This window comes from Boleophthalmus pectinirostris, unplaced genomic scaffold (assembly GCF_026225935.1).
Source record: "Boleophthalmus pectinirostris isolate CB_2022bp ecotype Guang Dong unplaced genomic scaffold, ASM2622593v1 HiC_scaffold_16, whole genome shotgun sequence".
NCBI lineage: Eukaryota > Metazoa > Chordata > Actinopteri > Gobiiformes > Gobiidae > Boleophthalmus > Boleophthalmus pectinirostris.
Genome location: NW_026571095.1, coordinates 11,678,674 through 11,706,650, shown reverse-complemented (window position 1 = coordinate 11,706,650; position 27,977 = coordinate 11,678,674). Strand labels below are relative to the sequence as shown.

At 38.6% G+C, this 27,977-nt stretch overlaps 2 protein-coding genes across 3 annotated transcripts in view; both read left to right on the top strand.

The window, feature by feature from the left end:
* Nucleotides 1-107: 107 nt before the first annotated feature.
* Nucleotides 108-21,769, top strand: LOC110158163 (desmoplakin-A). Its single transcript, XM_055152113.1, is given in 25 exon segments — nt 108-754; nt 1,531-1,615; nt 1,767-1,885; nt 2,859-3,003; nt 5,873-5,982; nt 5,984-5,996; nt 6,085-6,144; nt 6,404-6,571; nt 6,651-6,755; nt 7,222-7,317; nt 7,399-7,524; nt 7,972-8,124; nt 8,688-8,842; nt 8,956-9,082; nt 9,579-9,765; nt 10,650-10,915; nt 11,440-11,621; nt 11,707-11,845; nt 12,482-12,675; nt 13,443-13,605; nt 14,458-14,541; nt 14,618-14,725; nt 14,811-14,909; nt 15,515-17,329; nt 18,090-21,769. Coding segments are annotated over 25 exon segments (8,178 nt in total). The 5' UTR covers nt 108-506; the 3' UTR covers nt 21,321-21,769.
* Nucleotides 21,770-22,517: 748 nt separating this feature from the next.
* LOC110159466 (tensin-3) overlaps nt 22,518-27,977 on the top strand; it is a 45,402-nt gene continuing 39,942 nt past the window's right edge. The window contains exons 1-2 of one of the 2 annotated variants that reach the window (XM_055151711.1): nt 22,518-22,561; nt 22,632-22,810. The gene's annotated coding sequence lies outside the window, so the exon portion shown is untranslated. Of the gene's footprint in view, nt 22,811-27,977 lie in introns of both variants that reach the window. The other variant, XM_055151710.1, reaches the window with a different exon arrangement.

The window sequence follows — 27,977 nt, the reverse complement described above, 5'->3', positions numbered from 1 at the left end:
TAGGCTAAGAAAAAGAATTTACGTTGTGCGTAAAGGCTGAATTCTTGTGTTTTTTTAAGGTTTACGCGAAGATTTAATGTCCAAAATGTGTTAGGAATTAAGGAGAGTTGTGCACATGTGTTACATTTGTATTTCTTTTTAAGATATTCGAGTTAATGATACAAAGTTTAGGTTAGGCACCTGCTGGTAACCTAATGTGACCCATCTTTCTTTAACCATTTCCCACATAACTATTTCATTGTCTCTAAGTTTGTGCCAAAGCGTTATTAAAATAGACAGGTACTACAGAGTGAGTGACGGGCGTAGAACAGTCCTATCACACAGGCTTTTGCTGTTTCGTAAACACTGTAGCAAAGGTGTGGTTTCAGTCCAAAAGCGAGCTGCTTCCGACTATTCACTCCAGAGCTCACTATCTGCGCAACAGGAGAAGGAGGAGGAGGAGGCGACGCGCAGTTCACAACTATTCACGACAAAAACACGGCTTTCACTTCACCAAATTCAACGCGATGAGTATGTACGGTTCGAACCCCAAACTGGCCACGCTGGGACAGAGGAGTAACTCTCGACCGGATTTGTCAACTTTTCGGAACGATGTTTTTGTCGGTGGGAACGGTTACGCCGGAGAATACCACGACGCCGGCGGATACGGAGGGTACGCCACCACTACCTTCTCCCGGACGTCTGCGCACGGAGGGGGCCACGGCGGACCGAAAATGGCGATGAGCATGGGGGGCGGAGGAGGAGGGGTACACAGGTAAGGACACTTTTAAGATTGTCACCTGTTGCGTTCACGTGTCCTCGGGGAATGCAAGTGCGTCAAATGAAGTCACTAAAGTTTGATAAAGCTGGAATAAAACTCTAGGTACTGTGTTTTTATGTAGCATAGTCCGGACATTTTTCAAAAAAACTAAGGTAATGGTTATGGGCAAAGAGAAATCAAAATGCAATCCAACTGGTTTTTATGTTAATTGGAGTAAAAAAAAAAAAAAAGATTATAGCTTACAGTCGCCATGGCGTCCTTGGAAGAGCCAGTGGATCCACTTTACCAGTGAAAACCTCCTTTTCACATTCTTTTATGATAAGAACTAGTCTCATTTAAAATTGTGTGCAATGTTTTTTTTTATCCAGATTTCACATGGACTATTGCCAAATGATCTGATTCAGAGCAGATAACTATTCGCACACACCCCTAACCGTAACTCCCACTTTCCCGTCGTGATGTCATCTTCAAATGTCATGTTTTTACAAGTAATTTCACTGGCTCTTGACGTTTTCACTAGTTCTAAATTTACAGTGGAATTTACCATGAAAAATGGCGGCGTTGTGTATCATCATGACCCCATGGTGACCCCAACCACAATGTAACACCTTCACCTACTATCGTGCACATAATCATAAAGACTTTTTTGCTACAAGTTACACATTACTATACATATCTAAACTGATTTATTTACACTGTTGTTTTATATGTCTTTTTCAAATTTGAATCTATTTATTTATTTTAATAACTTTTTAAAAATCTACTTTCAGTGCACAAGCTATCCAACAGAGGTCTATATATCTCACAAATCAGTGCCAGGAGTATCTTCAAAGAGCAAAGACCGTCCTCCAGGGTGTAAGTAGACCATAATAAACCCTTTGTCTGTTTTTGGGTTGTGTGCAGTTTTTTTTATTTTTTATTTATTTCAGAATTAGGTCACATTTCTATTACAGATCCTGGAGATTACCAGATTGTGTTGTTAATTGTAATTTGTCCTTTTATGTAGGGTGGCCCGCCCATGGAAGCAGAGAAATGGATGGCAATGGCCCTAGAATCAATGGAGCACCTCAGAATGTGCGGCATAGAACTACAGCAAATGCGAATCCCAAGTGACATCTCCAAAAAGTAAGAGGACGCATCCAGTAGCTTGGTTCCTTTGCCATTTTATTGTAGTAATCATGGCTTGGCGTGGCATGATTACATAAACTCTAAAGACAATGCCTATGGCTAAGAAACACACCCAGTAATAATAACAAACACATAAAACTTGGTAGTAGCATAATGAATACTTGATGTGCACTATGTAACTTTACTGGTTGGAGGTTCGCCATCATGGAAATGCATTGCTTTGACTGGTATGTTCCACAGTAGGGCATTAAACCCATCTATATCACTTTTACTCATTATTCGTTTTTTATCAATAAATATATGCATCCATTTTTTTCCACGGAGTTAGACATATTTAAGCTACACTGTTATACATTTAGGCAAAGCATTTTTAACACAGACAGAAAAATAATGATCTTTTCTATCCTAAAATCGTAAATTGTATGCTATGAAATACTAAAATCAGATTTTGTGCTCTCTAAACCTATTATAGGAGGTTGCATCAGGGAAGGTATTTGGTTTAAAGGTTTATTTCAGCCAGTGCCATGAGTCACGAGGCATTATTCTTTGCTTTTGTTACTCATAAAAAAACCTGACTTACTGTATACTCTGTGCATGCAGTATTTACCCATTTATATATATTTTATGTCAGATGCCCTTCTCGATTCAAACCTCACATCCTACCTCTTGGCATATGGAACTACTTGCACAAAATATTATTATAGTAGATAACATCGAAAACACTTGACTTAACCTGTCAATCTAAATACTGTTGAATCAGCATTTTCCCATACACCACATTCGATATTAAACATTTGAGCAGCTGCCGTTAATTTTTCCCGTCTGTGTCGCATTTGCAGCAACTCGCACAAACCCGCATTCTTGGCCTCATGGCACCTTTTAGCGTTAGCCACATTAGCATTCATTTCAGGGACTAACAATTCACACCCAGATTTATAGTTTGTTTTGTCTGTTTTGTCTTGCCTCGCAGTTTGGAACAGTTCCAGTACATGCACGCATCCATGCAACAACAGTTTGCAGGGGGCATGGGCACCCGAAGAAAGAGGACCAGCGTTGGGTCTGGTGACGGGGGAAGGCTTTTCAATGATGCCATGGCTTGGATCGCGCAACAGAAGGTAAAACTTGTAGTATCCACACCAGGAAGTATTTGAACTGAACTGAACTCAATAAAAAGCTAAACAAGGTCTACAGTACAAGAAAACTAGAATTAGCTGAGGAATAAGAACAAAATGTTTTATTTATTTATGGTTTATTTGAATAGTGCGACAGATCACAAACATAGATTAACAATTCAATAAAGTAAATTATGTAAATATGTACTTTTCTTCAGGCAGTTAAAGTAGTTAATTAAAAACCCATCATAGAACTTTTAGCTCCAAAATAGACAAAAGTAAAGAACAACACGTGTCCTCATTGTTACCGGGCTTGCACCTGCACAAACCTGACTCATACCTAACCTGCCTTTGAATTGTTGTTCCTTTGACTATAACATTTCAATTTAACTTTCTATTTTAAAATGTAATAATTTTGACATCATGTTTTAAAAATCTAAAAAATCTACTTTCAAAAGATTATTAAACATCACGTGACAAGCTTCTTTTTTTTTTTTTATGCTGGCACAACTTTAATCTTTATTTGGCAATGTAACAAGTCAATTATAAGAAAGTAAAACTTAATGAGAACAAACCCAGGGCTGGTATCAAAAATATCTGCAATCATCATCATCATACTACCACGTAAATCTGTCCGTGAACCACAGTTTGAAAACCACTGCCCTGCTAGAATCCTCACACACAATCATCAAGTCTGGCAAACTACTGGTGCGAGCCGTGTCCCCCGTTCTGCTGGTTACCTCAGTCCGAATAGTCTCATCTGCCTGTGAATACTTGTCTGTGTTGGTGCATCAGTGTTTGGTTTTTTTTTTGTATGTGGGAAGGAGGATAAGGGATACAGGAGGAAGAGGAGGAGAAGGAAGGAGTAGAGGAAGGAGGAGAGGAGGGGGGCAGTTAGCATATCACTCCTCTGACCTGGTGTAACTGAAACCATCTGGACACACAGTTTAAACCTGATCCGTGAGCGAAAGAGGCCAAGCGGGCTGCGCAGGGCCTGAGACAAAAGGGAGACTCAGGGGGAGCTGCTATGTGAGAATGGAGTCAGTAGGATGAGATAGGGACAAACGTAGGGTTGAAGTAATTGTACTGTATGGTAGGTATTGTATGCTTTGTAAAAGTACTCTAAAGTACTACATGACTTTTTCATAAGCTTGCATTCGGTAAATGAGCATAGCATTTTAGATTCGTCATTATCTAAATTTTGAATGGGAATATTTTCACTGCAAGATCTTGGCTTATTACTTCAGTAGTAGTAGTAGTAGTAGTAGTAGTAGTAGTAGTCGTCATAATTCATAATAAGTCATAATTAAGTTGTACTTCTAGTTATAGTTGTTGCCCACTACTATATTAATACTATAAATTAGACTTGTTTAAGTATATGATATATTTATTTTTCAGTGCATGTTTTCCTTTATTCCAGTGCAAGTTTAAGTGCTTCTTTTCTTTTCTTTTGGTTTTTCTTCTTCGTGTACTTTCTCCTGCCTTAATTTGAATTATAATTTCAGCAAAACCAAAAGTGAGTGTTGAAATCTGATTCTCCCTTCTGACTGAGTATGTTTTTTATGGGACAGGCTGGTTTAGTCGATCTGTAACACGTTCATGGGAAAACGCCCTTAACTCTACCTCTCTCTCTCTTTTTCTCTCTCTATATCTCTCTATCTCTCTCCCTCCCTCCCAACCCAAAACACACCCTACCACTCTGTCACCGCTACGGCCTCACCCTTCGAACCCACCCTTTCGGTTCTCTCCTGATCCCCAACTATCTTAACCCCACCTTCTACAGCATTATCTTACACTGTAACTCGACTTAAAACAAAACATAGACCAAACATTTTGACCTAGACATTCTAATTCAAAAGAGGACAAGTTAGAATCATGTGTTTTGTGTAGTTGAAGCCAAGTATGCCTGGAGGAAGGGAGTGGCCGTAGAACAAAAGGCCCGGAGAGCAGAGGAGGAGGAAAAATGTGTGTGCAAAGTGCAGAGACTGCCTGAGCCTGGTTCCACAACAGAAAGGTCTTATCAAAAGCACTGCCCAGAGAACAAGGGGGGAATAGTTGGCATAGTTTCCAGCCTAGTGACGGTTATAAGGGTGTACACTGACATCTAGAGGGCAAAGTTAGGAACAACACAAAGCGAAAGGCGTTGGACGTGTAGCTTCGAAGTAGCATATGTACTAGTTTGGTTTGACAATATAATGTACTAGATTTAATAGAGTGGTGTTCTTTGTGGTTTACAGTACTCACCAAAATTAGCCTATAATTTTAATTTAAATTCCACATAAAAAAGATTATAACATCAGGGCTTTGTTTTTAAACCCATAATGCACTTGTTGTGGTTGAAATTCTGTATCCATTGAGCAACCAAAACCATAACTGCTTAGGAAAGATTAGTAGAGAATGATTAAGTTTCATATGACATCATAATATTCCTCTCTGAATTTACCTTTTAGGTATTTATTATGAGAATACCATGTAATTGTGTGCACAGATTTTAGATTTTAACCTAACCTGGGTTAAGGAGCTCTCTCTGTAAACAACACTGATGTCAGAGGTTATGGACAAACGCCAGAGAGGCCAGTATAAAGTGGCTTGGTGAGAACAGGAAGAGAAAGTGTCGCGTTAATTACTTATTTTTTATTGCCATAATAACTTTGACCCAAACCATCAACGCAGTGATAGCAGAGATAATTCAGTATTTCATGATTATCATTAATTTTATATGCTTACACTAAATATACCACATTTTTGTTCAATATCTTGGCTTATGCAACATGTTTTTTTATTGTTATTATTTTTTTTTTCATAGATAAACCTTGGGCTGCCGTATTTGTTGTACATTTAATATTATCCATGCTTTATTTTTCACTTTCAGCGCATGATTGAAACTGCTCCGTTCGGGGAAGACTCAGCCACCATCGACAAGCAGATCTCCAGTCACCAGAAGATCCACAGCTCCTTGCAGCGGAGCCCAGAGGTGGACCGCCAGAGACGACCTGGTCAGACCCTAATCGATATCAATATATGTAATAAAGCAACATATGCGCGTGGAAATGTTTATTTATGATCATTTTATTTATAATTTAGAACATGAGAAATGACAAGTACAACCTCTACACCCTGGAGCAAGAATGGGACAGTTTGCAGGTAACTGTAGAATACATTTTTATCCTTAACAAAGCATGGACAATTAATATATTTGTGATGAGCAAATAATTTATTAAGAATGATTCAGTCTTAGTAACTACTTAATTAAGGTATTATGGGTTAAGAGGTAGGGTTAAAGTCTTTGTCTTTGTTTATGCTTCATCAAGGCTAATTACAGTGTAGTTATTGTTAAGTGTTACCATTTATTTATTCATTTTTTCTTATGTAAATTTTAATACTAATTTTGTATCTTCTATAGAAAATGTCCCATAGTCGCCTGAGTCAGCTGCGTGAGCTTCAGAACATCATTGAGGAGGTGTCCAGAGCCATCATGTGGGTGAACGAGAGAGAAGAGGAGGAGCTGGTGTTCGACTGGGGAGACAAAAACATAGACCACTACATCCCCAAGAAACAAGAGAGCTACTCAGTGAGAATCTACAGCTAAAATGAAAAATAAAATAGACCTGAATGAACTTTTAGCTAATGTTATATTTTTGTACTCATAGAGGCTGATGAGAGATCTGGAGGAGAAAGAGAAGGAGCTGAACAAAATCAAAGTCAAGGCGGATGGACTTCTGACCAGTAACCACCCAGCCGCAGATAAGATAGAGGTGGGTTGCTATGACTACAATGTACACAAGTTATTTTAACCAATAAGGTAAAACAAGCCTGCCTGATATGGCTTAGATCATATGAAACTAATAAAAAAAATAAAAAAAAATAAAATACAGCATTTGCAGCCAGTTTTAGTGCTACGGTTTAATGTTTAATGCTACGATCAAACTTTCTGAATGATAAAATATGTGAAATAAACAGACAGAGTATATTATTTTGGTTAGATTATTATTATTATTATTATTATTGTGTATTAAATTTAATACATTTATTTAAAAAAAAATTACGGAAACAAAATAGCATCATACTGTGATTAAAATAAGTACGGTTGATTCAATTAATTAATTACATATTATATTATTGATTTATTATTTATTATATATTTTATTTAATCATTTCAATTATTATTCTTAGTAAATAGACAAATAAAATATCTTTGGGAATATTTTGTCTGTTCCATAGGCTTACATGGACACTCTACAAACTCAGTGGAGCTGGCTTTTGCAAATTACCAAGTGCATCCATGTCCATCTGAAAGAAAACGCCGCTTATAGCCAGGTAACATTTTAGACCTTTACCCCTTGAATATCATATACTATGTGTGGGTACTGTATTTCTAAACACAGATTTTCATTACAGTTTTTCAAAGAGGCCAATGAGACGTACACCAAACTGCAGAAGGAGGACGAGAAGATCCGGAACAAGTTCACCTGTGACAAAAACACCCCGATGGAAAACCTGGTGGAACTGCTGAAAAATCTGGAGGTACTGTTTGCAATATTTACTCTGCAAATAATAAGAGCAAGCAGAATAAACACAACATTTTGCAATAAAGGAAAGTGCACTGCCCCGACCAAGTTTAATTAAACACCCCATGCAATGAACCATCAATTTGTTTTTCTCAGTGTGATAAGATCCACTGAAACTGCCTTTTTTATCAGTCTTAAATGTACAAAAAATAATAATTTGTTTTACCTAATTGCTATTAAAACATTACTTTTTAGGTGTAACTTCAACAGGCTTCTGTATGTGTTTCAGTGGTTGTGGGGGCCTGTACTCGTACTTCTGTTTTTCACCAGTATGCTTTTGTAACATCTGTATAAATAGGAAAATATTTTTAATTTCTGCTCCTGTATTTTCCACTTATTACAACAGTTGTTTCCATGTTAGAATCACCTTAAACATTTTATTTATGTCTCATTTGTTCTACAGAGGGAGAAAGAGCGTATTATGGAGAACAAGAGGCAAGTCCAAAGCCTGGTGAATAAATCCAAGACCATTGTCCGTCTGAAGCCTCGTAACCCAGAGGACAAAAGCAGCAGTCCAATTATAGTCCAGGCGCTGTGTGACTTCAAGCAAGACCAGGTAACAAACAAGTCCAGGACCAGTATATTGTGTTAATGTGCATATAACATGTTTTCATATTTATGTAATTATACTTCATTTGGTGGGATAGTACATGTGGGAAATATTGATCATATTTATCATAGTTTTACGCCATGTGGCAGTTTGTGAAGAAAAGTTTGAAAAAATATAAGTAAATAAAGGTAGTAGCGCTTGAGTTCTAAAACAGAATTCTTCTACCTATGTCATCATCACACAATATTGCAGCTAATTAGAAAGCATTCTATTGTCTAATAATTAGGAAGTGTACAGTTAGCATGTTCGTTGTTAATTTGACCGTCATGGCAAAACTCTGCTGCGGTCTCTGGGAGTTGTCAGAATAACTTTGGACCACTGCAAACCATTTAAATTTCACTTACTCTTTGTTACTTACTGTTTTTCGTGTTAAATATACAGATAGAGCACCTTTTAAGCAAGTTCATTAATAAAATGTTTAAAATTATTATGTTACCTATGTGCAGTCTAACCTGTCATACGCAATTTATGTTGAATACATGTTTATTTAGTGTTTTTTTGCTTCGTAGAAAGGGATTTTGAAAGGAAACGAGGGAATCCTGAAAGATAACTCCCAGCGCAGTAAGTGGCTGGTGACTGGACCTGGAGGCTTGGACATGCTAATTCCATCTGTGTGTCTGCTCATCCCACCTCCCAACCCACTCAGCATTGGAGTTGCAAACAAGTAAGGAAAATACAGCATAACAGTAGATCAGCTTTTAAGATAGAAAATTTAACTAAAAACAACTTAACTTACTAGCTTTTTTTTAAGTCGACGTTTTGCCATCTTCTTTGCAGGAATGAGCAGTACTATGAGGCCATTATGGGCATATGGAACCAGCTCTACATCAACATCAAGAGTCTGATCTCATGGCAATATTGTGTCAAAGACATCAACTACATCAACTCCCTGACTGTGAGCATGGTATGAGCAAAAGAGCAACTGTTTTAACTGATCCTTCTGGCTAAAATATGCACTATATGCATTCATTTTATTGATTCCAAATTGAGAAATTGATAATGAAAATGCCAACACAGTTTTATACATAATACAGTACACCACATCCTACATTCCTCTGACTCTCCAGAAAATAAATCTGCATCTTTGTAACTTTGACTAATAAGTGCCCACTAACTGGAATGTTCCACTTTATGACATTAACTTGACTAAAAGTGTGTTTATTGCCCTAAAATGTGAAAAACATACCTGCCCATTCATATTGCTCATCTCCATGATGATCTATCAATTTAATGCCTTAGTGTGAAACATTCGACACAAAAAAATGGCATCTCCATGGAGACAAGCAAACATAGTGCACCTTTAATGACTTTTAAATTATTTATTTACTATAAAATAGAGAATTTCCACAAGTGTTGATTATGAAGGCATTTATTGATATAATTTATTATTTTCTTCCCAGTTGTCTAAGATGCGTCCCGAGGAATATCGCAGTATCATCAAAAGACTGGAAACACACTACCAGGAGTTCCTGCGCAGCTGCCAGGGCTCTGAGATGTTTGGGGAGGAGGACAAGAGGAACATCCAGGGACACTTCGATAAGGCCCAGAACCACTACGACACTCTCATCATCCAACTGCCCTATTACAGTAAGCTTGTACACAGAGGGAGGAGTTATGGACAGGATTTAATTTCAGTTCTTTAAGAAATTGTACTTTCCTCCTGCCAAAATTATTTTTACTTCATACTCACCACAATAATTTATGAGTGGCAAGCTTGATTACAATTGAAGTTGTAAATTCTATGGAGATAACAGAATCTGTGTGCATTATTTAATGTTTTCTCTACGCAAAAAGTTCTAGTTTGAACTTAATTAAGAGTTGATTTTATCAGACCTGGTTTAGCACTAGTTTAGGTGTTTAGTACTCATGTGAAGGCAAATATTTTCTTTTGAGAAGCACTGCTCTAAATCATAAGACATATGTTACATCAAAACAGTAACTCAGTACTTTCATGAATTCAGTAACATACTCTTCCACCAATTTCTGTCTGTATACCTCATAAAAATAAAATTAAACTAGAAAAGCAGACCTCCGCCAAGGACTACCCCCATTTTTTATATAAATTGCGATAAAATCAGTCTTCTGGATCAGATCCGGATCAGCCTTTGGAATATGAAAGAGGATCCCATTGTCCATCCCTGAGTCAAATTTCATGGGGTTTGGTCAATAATTAACCGAGATATTGAGAAACTAAATTTTTGCCCCCATTTACCACAATGTTAACTAAAATTTCAAAGTGATCCAGAATCCAGGATTTCTTCCGGATCACCCCCAAAATGAAATTAGTTCTTCCTTTTCACATTTCCAACAAATCCTGAAAATTTCATCAAAATCGGTCCATAACTTTTTGAGTTATGTTGCTAACAGACAAACAAACAAACAAACAAACAAACAGACAAACGCCGGCAAAAACATAACCTCCTTGGTGGAGGTAATAAATAAATAAATAAATGAAATAAATGTTTTTGCAGCTGGAGAGCTCAAACAAGAAGAAGAATGTAAAAAAGTCGAAGAAGAAGTCAAATGCAAATCAGATACTTCCAGAGAGATGACGGAGACCGTGGTGACCGTGGTCAAGACCCCTCCCACATCCAAGCTGAGCATGGCCCTGCTCAACAGCCTTCACGACCTGAGGTACAGGCTGCAGCTGGCTGAGACTGACCTGACCAGCCACCTGCACATTCTCCCGGGGGAGAACAGCCTGCACGAGTGCTCTGTGCACATCCAGAAACTACAGGTACTATCTCATTAACATGTGTGTGTACTATCATATGAGTATACAACTTCTGTACTATCACATAATTTTACGGTATGTGTTAGGATTAATGAGCTCAGTTTAAAAGACTACGGTTATACATAAAACTATGTATAACTATACACTATAATGTACTATATAAATAATGTTGGTAATGTCTAATGTCGGTGATTACATAAAAATCCACTATAATACTTTTCTGTTGTACTTCATTCATGTACAAATTAAGATGTTTTGATTTAACATTAATATATCATACTATGTATCTATATGGACCATAACAAAATGGGACTATTAGGGATAGACATTTGTTATAACAATTTCATGAAATGACACACTTTTTAACTTTGTATATTTGTTAACCCTTGTATCTATGTTGACTGTGATGTATTTGGCCAAAGCAAATACACTCCGCTGCAGTGGGATCACACTGTTTAAACTCATTCTATCCAAAATACCATTAAGATTCCTTTAGTGCTCAGCATAATCACCATATTGTTTTCCAGCTGGTGCACCAAGACCTGGACGTAATGCATGATGACTACTTGCGCCTTCGGGAGTGCATCATCAAACAGTTGGAGGGCATCCCAACCGATTCTGAGCAGGCCAAGTTCCTCAGAGCCGAACTAGAATTTATCAACCAAAAACTTGGAGGACTGCAGGGACTCTACTCCGCCTATCTGCAAAGGTACAGAGAAGCATGTGACAGATATATTTCAGGTTGTACTTTGGATCCACTATAATTAATTTATCATATTGTTATGTCCTGACAGGCTGACAGCTCTGAAGGCCCTGCTGCAGAGTCTTCTTCAGACTGAGGATGTGATCAAAGTTTATGAAGCTCGTCTGACCGAGAAGGAGACCACTTCTTTGGACCCAAATGAGATCGAAAACTACCGCACTACTTTGAAGGTTAGCCGATGTGTTTATATTTACATCAATGAGTCAATACAGTATTACATTTATATTTGTGTATTACAAGGATTAGATTTGAAATGGCATTCATAATTGTATCAAAAAAAAAAAACTGAATTACTAACACATTCTAAACTATAATGCATAAGACAATTAGTACAAAAGTCAGTAGTTGCAGTTAAACAGACCTAAATGAGAAAAATAAACCATGATACTCTTTTTTTTTTTATTTTAATTTTATTGATTTATTTGACAGGAACAATGCAGTCGCACATAGTCACAGGCAGAGCATGCAGCTGATGTGATGCATATAGCTTGTATTACTAGTGCTAATGCTTAAAAAGTGCTTAAAAACACAATCTTTAAATGCATTTTTAGAACACATGTATAATTGAAACTGTTAAATAAACTGTAATCACCCAAACAAGGGTATAAAGTAATATTTCTGCACATTTGAGCACATTTCTGTCTTTCTTGCATCCTTAAAATTTTGTCATCGAGATACTGCAAAAAATTATGAATTTGATTTTAGATTTCAGTTTTTAACAAAAGGCCCACCTCTAGACACTCCACATCCAAACACATGTTAGTACTATGTCATTATCATTGTTTATGTTTTTGTTTTGTTTCTAGCAAATGAAGGGTGATCTGGAGCACAAGAGAGACTTGCTGAATTCTTTGGAGTCCAATTTATCCACGGCTCAGCACTGGAACAACCAAGTCTCTGATGGCTTCCACAAGTGTGACATTGACCTGTCCAAATATTCCGACCTGGTCAACCAGATGACTGACCGCTGGCGTCGTATAAACACCCAGATCGACAGCAGGTAAAATGATAATTCTACTGTATATGTGACTTAGACAAGCTTTACTGATTCACAAGTAGGGATGTAATGGTATGCAACTCTCTCGATGCAATATTTTCACGATACACATCTCACAGTTCAATATTTATTACAATATTTTGTGAAGGCTAACCAGATTGTGAATATGCTACTTTTTCCTTTCAAATGCCTTGACAAGCCTTTGGTACTGTTTTAATACAAATAATTAATACTCATGTAGTTTGCGCTGAAACAGTAAAGGATCATGGTCTAAGTAGTTCCTTCTGTTTTTTTAGCTGTTGCTGCACCATGACGATTAATTTAAGCAAAGAGTCTTGTAATTCGATATATTACAAGTCTCAACTACTCAGATGATTATTTGTCTTATACAGTAGAGTTTTTTAGACACATTATCAGCCAAAAAAGAATGAAATATAGTGATTAAAAGCTTCCAAACAGTGAGTATATAGAAACAGAGTTTATGAATGCTGAAAATCTAAAATTATTTATTATTTTTGTCATTTTGAATTAAAGTTGAGTTCTGGAAGTGGCATGTCACCTGCATGATAGTTTTCTTTGTTTTTCAGTGCATAAACTTATCCAAAATAAAATGTAAAAAAAACAAAAAAACAAAACAGGTTGTATAGATGACGCTATTATCAAAATGAGTCCATTAATTGTTGCAGCCTTGGAGCCTTGATGGTAAGGGTCACTTGTGGTAAAAAAGTTAAGAATAACCTGGAATGTTCCATCTTCCTCTTCCTCTTTAGAGTTTGGGATCTGGAGAAGCAGGAGAAGCAGCTGAAGCACTATCAGCACACGAGCACTTCCCTGGACCAGTGGATAGACAATGCCAGGAAGCGCCAGGACAATCTGCAGCTGGTTAAAATCAATGACATCCAGACCCTGACCGAGCACCTCAATCAGCAGAAGGCACGTCCGCAACAGCTTACCTCAACAAACAAAACATGGGGGAATTGTTTGGAAGATACATAGATATAGGTGGTTTTCAGATTCCAGAATGTGATTATGTCACACTGCCAGATTGGGGGGGGGCAAGAGGCAGAATTTGTATGTATTGCATTTTGCCATGAAATATACAAAATGTAAACTCACAAATGATCATTTAAATTAATGACACCCAAGACCTCAGTCTATTACAGCAAAAATCAGCACTTCAACAATATTAATTTTAGCTGCTCCCATCTGTATTACTAGTTTTCACATGACATCACAACATTGTATTCTATTTAATAGTATTTAATACAGATGTGGACAGATAACATAAATATTGTTAAAAGGCAGATTTTTGTTACCATGAGTTCTTGGGTCTAGTAACTAATAGAAATGATCAGGTTCAACATTTGTGAATTTTACCTTTTGGATATTATACTGCAAAACACAATATAATCAACAGGAAGAATTGACTCTTCCCCCATTTTGGAGTAGAATATTATCACATTCTAGAATATGATAACCACCAATTTAATATTATTGTTCTATGCAATATTGTGATGTCATCTGAAACCCATCAATCCATTAATCAAGCATAATATTATGATCAGTGACTAGGTGACACATATATTGGGTTTTCTTTCATTGTGGCACCCAATAGAGAATAGCATATTGACATTTTCTGCTAATGGAGATGTTTTCCTGGAATGTTCCATAGTACGGCTGTAATTAAATAAATGCAAGATAGATCAGATCAATTATAATGCAAGGATAAATTATATGTCATGTTGTGAATATGTAAAATTTATGTTGGATTATTTTGTTCCCCAGACGTTGCACACTGAAATCAAAAGCAAGAAGGACAAAGTGGAGGACCTGCAGAAAAATGCTGACACTTGCGCTTCCTCTATCAAGGTTAATTAATAAAAATCAGTATACAAAATGATCAGATGTGAGATCCAAACCTATAAAAGGATATATTATATTTTAGGACTATGAGCTGCAGCTTGCTTCCTACAGCGCTGGTCTGGAAACTCTGCTCAACATTCCCATCAAGAAGACCATGATTCAGTCCCCAGCATCTGTTGTGAGAACTGAGGTATGACAGTTCAATATCTTCTGTCAGTAATGTTGTGAAGTAATGATGTAACATTTTGATATATCTGATATTTGTACTTCTTTAGGCTAATGAACTTCAGGCTCGCTACATAGAGCTACTGACCCGCTCTGGAGACTACTACAGGTTCCTTGGAGAGTTGCTCAAGACCATGGAAGAGCTAAAGGTACTGTGTTCATCTAAACCATTAAACTACTGTATATCAGTGGTGGAGTAAAAGTAAAAAGTATTGTTCTTAAGTATTTCTACTGAAGTAAATTGGATACTTATTTACTTTTACTTCAGTACATTTGAGAGCAATACCTCTACTTTCAACTCTCTCAACCCACTACTTTTTTGATCTGGACTGAAAAGAAAAATATTTTTTTTCTTATAGTTTGAGATCTACTGAAATGGCCGAGGGTTTATTTTCAGCATGTTCATAGTTTAAGCAAACAAAAATATACATATAAAAACAGCTAGAAAAAAAAAAAAGATAAAGAATGGTTTCTATTGAACAAAAAAATTACAAATCTTCGTCAAACCTTAATAATTAAAATAAAAATGTAGATGAAAACTATATTTTAAATTACTATTTACTTATATCACTTTTTATGTACTAAATCTAAATAATTATCTTTTCATAAAGTGTTATCATCTATAAAGTTTTACCATCACTTTTAGGTTTACCACAAACATTTTGAAATAATTATATAATCTCACATTTTGAGTTATGAGTACTCACAATTTAAGTAATCAATTCACTTTTGGTTTGTTTTTTTCTCTTCACAGATCAGAAACACCAAAATCGAAATGCTTGAAGAAGAACTAAAACGTTTCCAAGATGATCTCCATGACCGTAACATCAAAAACAAAAACTTGGAGGATGAACTGGCACGTTTAAAGTTGGAGCTCACCGGATACAAAAATCAGCTCATTTCTATGGAAGAAATCAAGAGCACCACCGTGCTACAAGTTAACGCTACCAAGGACAATCTTGACAGAACCCAAAACCAACTTCAAGATCTTAATAGCCAGCTAACTACCCTCAAATACCAGTTGGATGAGGAGAAGAGAAAGAGGAGACTGGCTGAAGAACGCTATACCAGCCAACAAGAAGAATATGAGGCTGCTGTCCGTAGAAGACAGAAAGAGCTAGAAGAACTGAACTGGACCAAGATTGATCTGGAAAAGTCTGTGAAAGATAAAGAACGTGAACTGGAGAGGTTGAAAATACTGCTCGAGGAAGAAGCAGCAAGGCGCAGGACTGCCGAGACGGAATCGTCTAAGGTAAGAGCACAGTGCAACCAGGAACTTAGCCAACTTAAGCAAACTTACGAGACACAAATCCATGTGACCAAGACAACCATCCTGAAGGAGTCCCAGCAGCGTGAAGAAGATGCTACGGAATGGAAATTGCGATGTGAGAAACTGGCAGCGGAGAAGAGAGATGTAGAGGAGGAGCTGAGGAGGCTGAGAATGTCAATTGCCCACATTGAGGAGCAAAAGAACAGAGTGGAGCAGGAGGTGGACCAGCAGAGGGCGGCATTCACCCAGGAGAGCAGAACCCGCACTGAGCTGGAGGTGCAGATTAGAAGCCTGGTACAGGAAAGGGAAGAAGATGATTTGAAATTAAAGGAAGCCACCAAGAGCAACCAGGATAAGAGCAGACAAATAAGCATCCTCACCTTTAACCTAGAAGAGGAGGGTAAAAAGAGGAGAGCAATGGAATTGGAATTGAATCGGTTGAAGCAGAGTGAAGCAGATTTGAAAGCCAAGAATGCCTCCTACATTGACACCATTAACAAGATGAAAGTAACAGAACATGAGATTCGTATCACCAAAGTAGAGTTGGAGAAACAGAGCAGCGAGAAGGCTAAAGCAGAACAAAACTCCTCAAAACTTCAAACTCGCATCCGTGAACTTCAGTGCTCACTAGATAACATGGAAGCTGAACTGGAAAGACAGAAGAAGACAACACAAGAGGAGTTTACCAGAAGGAAAAGAATGGAAGCCGAGCTAGAAAGAATGAACCAAGTCTGCAAAGAGCACACCACAACTATTACATCACTCAAGTCCATCCAAATAGAGTCGACCACTGTGGGGAAGAAGTACGAGCAGGAATTGAAGAACTTAAAACTGGAACTTGAGAAGAGTCTAAGGGATCATAAGAGAACAAAGGATGAGTTAGCCGCAGCACTAGCAGAGATAAAAGCGCTTAAAAGCAAGTTGCAGCAAGAGCAGGTGAAAGTTCAGGAGTTGAACCAACGCAATGAAACCCTATACAAAACCATTGAGGAGAAGAGCCGCCTGCTGAACGAATACACAATTGAGATTGAGAAGCTGAAAACGTTGACACAGAATTTGACTAAGGAGAGGTTGAGGTTAGAGGAGGAGCTGAGAGTAGTAAAGCAGGAGAGAGATGAGCTGAAGAATAGAAAGAATGCGGCTGATGGAGAAAGCGCGGCCCAGATTTCGGCGCTGCACACCCAGCTTCAGAGTAGCACCAAGAGGACGGCAGAGCTCCAGGCCCTCATCAACGATCTGACCAAGGAGAGGGAAAAGCTAAAAATGGAAATAGACAAAATCCAAAAGCAGTCAATTGAGGTACTTGTAAAATGCATGGACGGATCATCTCCATGGCTCAGCATAATTCATTTCTGCTGCTTGGCATGAGTAGAGTTCACTTTAATTTGTAGATGAGTTTTAATGACACACTGTGGGTGGCATTTTGCATGTTGCACGTGTAATCACTGACAGTAACTCACCTAAACAATTCAAACCATCAATTCATTGTAAACCCTATGAATATTTGATGTTTATTTTTCATAATTTATATTGGTCTTCCAACTGCCCTTATGGCTAAAATTCATTACAATAATTAATCATTGCTCATTGCATATAATGTTAAATTTGTATTTGGATGAAACTGATAACATTTAACTTGATGAAATGACTTGCCTTAACATGTGAAGCTAATTCCATTTATTATAATTAATTAAATATAAATATATAATATATAGAATAATATCATGAATAAAGATATATCTGTAATTAAAGCCCCACCATGTAACATTTTCACAGAAAAAATGGGCTTGCATTTCCACAAAACTATTTGTCCTAAATGAATCCTATTTGGCCTCCATCTCCCTTTTTCCATGGAAATACTGTTCCTTTGGTTATAATATTACACAGTCAGGTGCAAAATGTATCTATCTCCATGGAGAATGTTCCAAAATATGATTTCCATGGAAACAGGAAGGTGACAAGCTAAGAAAGGGCTTTGCACATTTGCTAGAAGTAGTATGACCTTTGATTTAAATTAATTTTATAATTTAACTGATTGTATTTTTACTTTTTGTTGCAGACTACCATCTTGGTTCATGAATCTCAAAGTCAGTACACCGAAATGCTTCGGGAGAAGGACAACCTGCTTGCAAAGATCAAACTCCTTGAACAAGAGAAAAGCCGCAGCAGCAGATCCGAAGAAGAACTTAACCGCATCAAGATCAGTCTGGAAACCGAGCTACGCAACAAGCAAAGGCTCCAGGATGAAAAGAACAACATCTTCAAGGAATTAACCTACATTAAGAGCCAGTACGAGCTGAGAGATAGTCAAATTAAGCAGCTAAACAGTGACAGAGACAGGGGCGATCGTGAGAGACAGACACTGAAAAGTCAGATTGAGAAGCTAATGCTGGAGCTGAGAACTGTGGAGGAGAGATACAAGAGCCGTCTCATGAGTTCTGAGAAGGAGGTATCTGAGCTGCTGCTAAGGAGAGAGGCCTTGGAAAGAGAAATCAAAAGACTCCAGCAAAGACCTGACACTCTGTGCAGACAGACACAAACAGATGAGAAAGGATCATCCATCGATCCATCCAAGTTAGTCTTTGATGGTGTTAGGCGCAAAGTCACTGCCCACCAGCTCTGTGATTGTGGCATCATCAGCAAACACACCCTAGACCTGCTTTTGAAAGGCAAGAAGACTGTGGAAGAGATTGCAATCGACATCCAAGTCAATCTTAAAGGCACTGGGATTATTGCTGGCATGACAACTGGCTCTCACGGAAAAATGCCATTCACAGAAGCTAAAAATAAAAATCTCCTGTCCTCTGATAGTGCAATACTGCTTTTGGAAGCCCAAGCAGCTACAGGCTACATGGTGGACCCAACATTTAATGAGAGGATGCCAGTTGATACAGCTTGTTCTAGGGGCATTGTCGACACAGATGACAGAGATACCTTGCTAACAGCTGAAGCGGCTAGCACGGGCTTCAAAGATCCATTTTCTGGAAAAATTCTGTCAGTTGGCCAAGCTTGCAAACAAGGACGGATAAAGAAAGATCTCGCTCTCCGTTTGCTCCAAGCTCAGGAGGCTGTAGGAGGCATTATAGATCCCGTGTTAGGTGTCTTCCTTCCAAAAGATGTGGCACTGGATCGCAATCTGATTGACGAAGATATGTACAGGGCTTTGAACAAGAAGCCAGCCTGCTACATTGATCCTTCTTCAGGGGCAAAGATAACTTATAGTGACTTAAGAAAGAAGTGCACAGTGGAACCAGTTTCTGGCTTACTTTTGCTGCGTGGCCCAGACAAACCTATGACCGTAAAAGGATTGAGAGGTGAAGTCAGCGTTGATGAGCTTGTAAGATCTGAACTGTTGACCGCGACAGATTTGCAGAAGATAAATGCAGGAACACTCACAAGCAGAGATATCGAAGACAAACTCAAGAACTATCTGTATGGTTCGACTTGCATTGCAGGCATTTATGATGAGGTCAATGACAGAATCATGCCCTTCTATCAGGCGATGAGAGAAGGCCTGCTCATGAGAGGAACCACCTTAGAACTCCTGGAAGCCCAAGCAGCATCTGGATTCATAGTTGATCCAGTCAACAATCTCTTCCTCCCTGTTGAAGAGGCTGCAAAGAGGGGTCTGGTTGGAAAAGAATTTAAAAATAAGTTGTTGTCCGCAGAAAAGGCAGTAATTGGATACACTGACCCACACACTGGAAAGACAATCTCCCTCTTCCAAGCTATAGAAAAAGAACTTATTGAAAAAGGTCACGGAATCCGCTTACTGGAGGCCCAAATAGCCAGTGGTGGGATTATTGACCCCAAAGAGAGTCACAGGATTGATGTAGATGTGGCCTATAAAAGAGGATATTTTGATAAAGAGATGAATGAGATCCTGTCTTACGAGGGAGATGACACAAAAGGTTTCTTCGACCCCAACACTAAAGAAAACCTTACCTATCTTCAACTGAAAGAAAGGTGCATTACTGATCAAAAGACTGGTCTAATTCTGCTGCCACTAAAAGATAAAAAGAAAGTTGAGCCAACAAAGACGAGCCGCACCAATGTACTCCGCAAAAGGCGTGTTGTTATAGTCGACCCGGACACAGGGTTGGAGATGTCTGTAAGGGAAGCCTATCACAAAGAACTCATAGACTATGATACCTTCCTTGACCTGTCTGAGCAAGAGTGCGAATGGGAAGAAATTACCATCAAGGGGTCTGATGGCTCCAGTCGCCTGGTGATAGTGGACAGGAAAACAGGAACACAGTATGACATCCAAGACTGTATGGAGCGCGGCGTCATTGAGAAAAGAAATTTGGAGGAATACCGCAGTGGAACGCTAACGCTAACACAGTTTGCTGATATGATCGCAAGCAGAACCAGTGGAACAGAAATGACCATCGCTGCTAGCTCTGTAGAGGACGTGGTTACCTGTAGCAGCCCCACTCAAGCCGCTCCATCCTCCCCCACTGTACGGAAACGCTTCAACAGCATTTCCATCACAGTTTCCCCGCCTGCCGTGTTTGACGACCAGAGTCCCGTAGGAGCTATTTTTGACACAGAAACACTGGAGAAGATCACAATTGTAGAAGCGCTCCGCCGTGGTATTGTTGATACGATTACTGCCCAGAGACTGCTCGAAGCCCAAGCTTGCACTGGCGGCATCATCAACCCCGCCACTGGTGACAGGCTTTCCTTGCAGGACGCAGTTCATCAAGGCATCATTGACGACAGCATGGCCACTAAGCTCAAAGCTGCACAGAAAGCATACGTTGGATTTGAAGATGTGAAAACCAAGAGAAGGATGTCTGCAGCAGAAGCAGTTAAAGAAACATGGCTGCCATATGAAGCTGGTCAAAGATTCCTGGAGTACCAATACTGCACTGGAGGGTTGATCGAACCTGGCACTGGAAGGCGTATTTCCATTGAAGAAGCCATTCACAAAGGCTGGCTGGACGGACAAGGTGCCATAAAGCTCCAAGATACAAAGAACCATCAGAAGAACCTAACATGCCCCAAAACCAAACTCAAGATCTCCTACAAACATGCCATGGATAGCTGCATGGTTGAAGAAAGCAATGGCATGAAGATGTTGCAAGCTTCCTCAGTGTCGACCAAAGGGATAAGCAGTCCGTATAATGTTTCTAACCCAGGATCAAGGTCTGGATCCAGGGCTGGATCCAGAGCCGGTTCTCGCACTGGCTCCCTAAGTGGATCTCGCAGAGGCAGTGTGGATTACTCTACATACACCTTTAGTTACACCAGCAGCTCCAACTTTAGCAACAGTTCTTTATCTTAATGCACTATTAATACAACAGTATCTAAGACATCCTTGTGCTATGCAGTTTGAATTCACTTTTTGTAACAGATTTGATATGATGTAAAGAACAGAGCTTTCATATACTAACTTGTGTAATTGCTTGCTATATGGGTGATTTGGTGTTAAAGATTTTAATGACACTTTTGTAGCATCGCTGTTTAACAATGTATTGCTGAATGTTTTTGTTTTTTTTATTTTAATGTATGGTGTAGAATGTATTTTTAAAAAGGGGCTTGTTTTGAATAAGCTTTACACACCAAGAGATTTGTGTTATTTTATCTTTTTATTACACTACAGCTTGGCAAGAATTGAGAATATATAATGATTATGTATGGTAGATGCTTATGTTTAGGAAATATACATCAAGTTAATTAAATAAAATGCTGTTTTATGATTTGGAAAATAAAGCTTTGAATTTCTAACATAAATTTAACTGTCTCCTTGTCTGCTTCATACTGACAGGATAATGCAAGATTGTATAGGTCATACCATCCATGAAATGATATAAATAGGAGTAGTGTATGGGTAACACTTTATAATAACCACTAATAACTTAATAAAGAATTTCTACGTCTGAATCCAAAATATTAGTTCATTATGAATTTTTGACGTTTTTACTCTTGCTTTATTAAGGCAATAGTAAAGTGAACTGGAATAAATAACGTCACCCTAACTTTGTATTACTAGAAATATGGGAAATAACTACTTTGGTGACTTTTAGGTAAGGAGAAATGTACAGTGGAATATATTAAAACTAGCAGCTATAAAATGTCCTTTGCTTACTACAAACTTATCTCAATATTTAAATCATTGTTGAGCGCTGTTCAACTTTGTTTTGAAGTAACAACTCGTGTAGGAGTAGCCTATAGCTTTTCCCGACATGTCCATTGCATTTGAGAAGAATCTTACTACTTTTACTATGAAGTGACCATAATACTACAGCAGATTTACGAGGATTTACTCCAATTTGAGGGGGTCCAAAAGGTGGCGACTGCAGGAAGTCCCGTCTACGTGATAAGGATAAAGGGTGAGAACAAATGGCGAGCGATGGGGAGAGAAAAGGCCGGGCGGGCAGCAGCAGCGGGGAGGTAAGTCCAATGGATGGAAGGGGGAGGGACCATGGGAGACAGCCAGCCCCGGCGGCGCAGTGGGAGGAGGAGTATCCCATGCCAGGACTTGTGGTGGCTACAGCAGCGGCTCGGACTGAAGGAAGTGCGCGGGTAGATAGAGCAGTAAACGCACAGACAACAGCAACACTTCCAAGAAAGCAATTAACTTTGTTTTTGAAAGTTAGGAGTGGTGGGACAAGCTGTAGTAGCAGCGACGCCTCTCATCTTTGGACCAAACGGGAAGAAGTTAGATAACAAGGAGGCGAGCATTCCAGCATACTACAATGAACGGCTGAGGACTTTGCTTCCATCTATTCCATTCAACTCTTACGAAACGGAATACTGTCTCACAGTTATAAGGTAGGCGACTATCGGAGTTAAACCACGCGTTCTTTTTCCTATATTTACGCACGACGTGGATTACAAAGTTACCTTTACGCACGGAAATCAAACCTTCTGCGTCAGCCCCAATCTCATTTCATTGCTCATTAAACCAAAGGGCATAGTGTGTGGCATTGCCCTGTGTGTTTACCTTGGCACGTAGTCCTTTTTAAACCAGGAGTGTGTGTGTGAGAAGTCAAGACAGCTTTACTGTTGTGCCAGCAGTTCACAGACAGAGAACATAGTCATTGAAGCAGCCCCTAGCAGTGATCTGGTATTTCTGAATGCTACAAGAGTATCATTGTAAGAAGCTTGAGTTACTCCAATCTGACCTGCTTTCTTAACTTTAAAATGCCTTACTTCAGTTATGTTGTGACTATAATTTGGGGGTATACGTAGCTTTTGTGGGCTTTGGAGTTCTGGGGAGCTTTTTAATGTGAAACATATGGAGCAGCCACTCTTTGGGAATGTCTTGGTTCTGGTTTGTGGACATCCAAAAGAAACGTTGCTTGTTTGGAGATGGATAAAATGTGGAGACAGGCAAACAGAGCAAAGGGATACAGGCGGTTTTCTTGGCGCAGCTGGTGTGTGGTATTTCTGGCCCTGGGGCTGTGCTTTCTTGCTTTTTAGGCAGCCATTGTTGATGACATGTACAAGTGGCTTTACATCACAGTTACCTGAACAGGTCTTCCTTCCGTTCATTTCTACGTTAAAGGTGCACTATGTAACTTTGTGGTGCTTGTACCTGCTTGTCTCCATGCCAATGTTATTAATTAGTCTAGAATGTTCCACCATATGGCTTTAAACTGACCTATCTTACCTACCTATCTGTTATTACCATTTATATTGTTGCACTTTATTATATTATATTTTGATGTGTGAGCCACTGTCATAATTATTTCCCTTGTGGATCAGTTAATTTTGTCTTAAGTCTCTGACATTAAAAGCATCACTAGGCCAAGTGACAAACCAGATCTGTGGAAAGGCAAGCCCATTCACAGTCACATTAACAATACATGTTCTTAAAACTATTGTTCAGTGTTAGTAATTAAATAAATGCAAGATAAATAAACTGACGGCGCATTGTGGAACATTCTGGGCAAAGCAATAATATCTACATGGAGAAAAGAAGGTACCAACAGAAGTTAGGGTTAGGGTTAGGGTTAGGGGTTACACAGTTCCACTTAAAAAAAAAACAAAAAAAAAACAAAACACCCACCTGAATTTACACCCTCTTCCATCTTCTCTTTCAAGCAACACTAGCCATGCAGGTTGAACATTTTGCAGAGTGGTGGCTTTCAAGATTGGCTGTAATTACAGGCTTGGAAAGTTAGGAAAACAGTCCAAAACTTGCAATTAGGGCTTTGTTGGTGTAAAGAGGTCAGAACTGTATCTACGCCTTAATGCGAGCTCGATGTGGAGTGTCTGCTGATTCAAAGGGCTTCTTCACTGATAGGATATCACAGAGGCAGGTGGAACAACGCATGAATGGAGGTAGTGATAAAGAGGTTTGGACAGGTGGGCAGGTGTGGTGTACTGTAAGAAATGCAGTGCTCTTTAATTGGTTTTTCTGTTGGATGGATTTTATGGCCTACTTCCCAATGAACAACAAACCCATCGCATGGCCACACTTGTTCTAATCTATCAATCTAATATTCCAACTAAAGATGTGAACGTTATTTGGTTAATAGATAATGATGACTACTCAGGTCACAGTACAATTGTAATTATTGTACTAAAATATTGAAGGAATTAGAAGCAAGTTCTTTTTTATTTACTTTTGTCACTGTAACATTATGTTATCATGGTCACATACTAGAAGAATGGAGATTTTTCCCTGTAGTTTGCTTATGGTGTCAGTAATTGTGAATAATTCTTACAGAGCGATGTTTCTTCTTTAGTGTAATATTGATTTATATCTATACTTCCACCTCATACAAAACAGAGTGCAATTGTGTGTAGAAACCATTTTATTTTTATAATTTATTTTACTATTAATGCAAAACATACTGTCTTTGAAATTTTTGCCACTACACATCTCCAAAAGTTCAGTCAGGGCAGTAAAATACCGGAAAAGTTAAGTTGTAAACAAAGAAGGCTGAGATGACATTTTAGATTCATTGGAAACTTGAATGATCCAAAAGTTAATCAACACTGAAATTTTCATCATCATCGCTGTTCGGAAATCGCTACTTGGCTCAGGATCGATTCTGGAAGTCAACATAGAAATTTAGAAAGACAAAGTAGCATTTTTGGTCTTGATCCATATTTTGGGAACCACTGTTTTCAGGCCGAGACAGGAAGTATGTACAGTTGAACGTGTCCCATTGGGCTAACATGTGTAAACCATTATCCAGAGATGAACACATAGAAAGAAAGGAAGTCAAAGCAGTTAAATTTACAAGATTAGATATAACAAGCTCAAAGGCTAGCAAACACCAAAGCAATCCAGTCCAGTATAGGATAGAAAAGAATAATTACCAAAACAAGCAAGCAACACCACCAACACAACCCAAAGTGCGACCCCAGTCCCAGTAAGAATGCATGTTGTTCTAGGTTACTGTTTAACTCCTGTAATTGAATAAATACAAGAAAGAAAAGTTTTCAGAAAAGCATTGGAGAAAGGACCATCTACCAGAAAAGTTACATAGCGCACCTTCTAATTTTTCACAATCCTTATCAGTTGTATTATAAAGGTATTACATCTCCGCTTCTCTTCTATGGTCTTTTCTATAGAACTTCTGGTTTTGTTTATTTCAGCTCTTGTGCAGTGAATGGGTGTCAAAGCCACAGCGTAAACACATGGTGCCCCAGACAGGAAAGGACTAGAACAAACTGTGGCCTTGTTGTCCCCCCTGCAGGCCCTTAAACCGGACCCTGTTATGTCACCGTGGACATGCTATCCCACTCCAGTATGAGCCTCGCACTATTGCCAAAACTGAGCAGTAATTTGAAACAGCAATTTGGGACAGCCAGCCGCACCGATGGTATCTCCGTGATTACAAGGCCGTTTCGTGAAAGCGAAATACCAACTGGACTAGTGTTTTCCAGACGCGAAGCTATCTCTGGACTTCCTGGAGAATTTATGGCACTCAAGGCGTTTCTCAGGTTCACAGGCAAACAGTTTAGAAGAAGGTTAAGGGTAGGTTTGGATGCACTGTGGCTTGTTTGACCCGTCTTTCACCTAATGGCTGAAGCCGCATTGCAGAGCTTGGTTTGGCCTCTCCAGATTTTAGGAGTAGCTAGCTGGGGGATGAAGGTGTCTGTTGTAGGTTGGTGGGGTAATGGGACACAAAATCAAACTTGCAAACTTGTTGATGTGTAGTGTGTGACTAGTACTAGCCACCAAATAGTACTATTTCAGACTGTTAAAAGAATAAAACTAAACATTTACTAGATTTGAGCCAAACCTGTGTATATTATTAGCCAGGCTGGCGCAACCTACTGCCTCTGCTCAATTTAATTTCTCCCCAGCAACTAGGTCAGGAATCGGAATACACTAGATGGTTCGCAAAAACCCTGGAAGCGTGAGTTCCGGCACCAGCCAATCAATGAAGAGCCATACTTTCTGTGTTGGCAACAATTTCCGAGATCGAGGATTTAAAGCCGGAACAAAGAGAATGTTCCCTGAATTTTATCAAGGGGAAATTGCCCTTCTTCCTACAGGATTTGGGAAAAGCTTAATATACTAGTTAGTCCTGTTAGCAGCGCATTACATCACGACATGACCAAATAGCAGCGATTGGTTAAATGAAAAAAAGTACCGGCATACCGTCGAGTGAACGAATTCTAACGCTGTGAGGTCAGATCACGGTTTCTATGAAGAAAAAACGGCTGATGAATCAGGCTAGTATATTATAGTTGTGAAAACTCAAAACTAATTTCGATACCACAGTGATAATAAACACTCCTTTTTCAGACAATAGAATGTTTTTTCAACACAGAACAATAGCACTTTCTTTAGTATTATCATCATGTTCTCTCTATGGTTCTGATATAAATGAAGACAATTCTAAAACTTTTCAGGATAGGTCACATTTTGTCCTTGTATTGATACTTTTCTAATTACTATCTAGGTTTGGTATTAGTTTTAGTTGTATAGATAAGATCGTTTTAAATCTGGCTACATCAAATTATTCTTATTGTAAATGTCCCAGATGACGCAAAAGTGACTCTTGTCAGTTTTAAGCCATTTTATAATGTTACCTCCTCAAAAATAGTGTTTTGTAGTAGTGTTTTGTTTCATTCACACATGTTTGAGTAACCCTTTATTATTACACAGTGGAGCACTTCCTGTATTACCACATGACATCACAAGGTGGAAAAGGGTCTTTCCTGTTTGAGAGAACAGCTCTAAATTTGCATGGCTGTTTGCTTGTGATGAGGAAACAACAATATAACATACAGTAGATTAAACATAGGATAATATGGACCCTTTAAACTGAGAATTTTTCAGGAGTACCTGACTGGAAGCCTACTACTGGCCTACTATACATGCTTTCTAGGTCAACCAAGCCAACTTGAGCCTCCAGGAAACCTACCCACTGAGAGAACTATCCGGGTTTCTAACCACAGGAATAAAAGTACTTCCAGAATATATTTAATATCCAAAAAGACACATTATTATGGAACCAGATCTTTCCATTGGCATCACATTCAAGTCTGCACACACTGGGTTGGTTGGCCTTTATCACCCCACAGTGACTTAAGCCATAATCTTAACTGGAGCTGAACGGAATTTTGTACCAGATATAGAAATTTACTTTGACATGTAAAATGGGCCTATAGTGGTATTATATTGCAGCGTATTTCTTGTTCTACTTCAGTATACAGTATGTTGGCATAGCTACGTTCATTTCAGACACGCAATTAAACTTTGATGGGCAATAAACATATCCCAGCTGTCACAGACTGGTGGTTGTTGCCATAGCATATCATTCATAAACTCAAAAGTTACAGCCTAAAACCAATTTAGGTGCAATTTTGCTATGAGTTTTGCAATATAAACATGGCAGGAATAGATATATTGTTTTCATATGCACCATTTTAGTGTTGTTACTAATATAAGTGTCATTTGGAACCTATAATTATGGTATGAAATCAAAATAGGCTGCAATAAAACAATATCATGAATTCTGGACTTTCA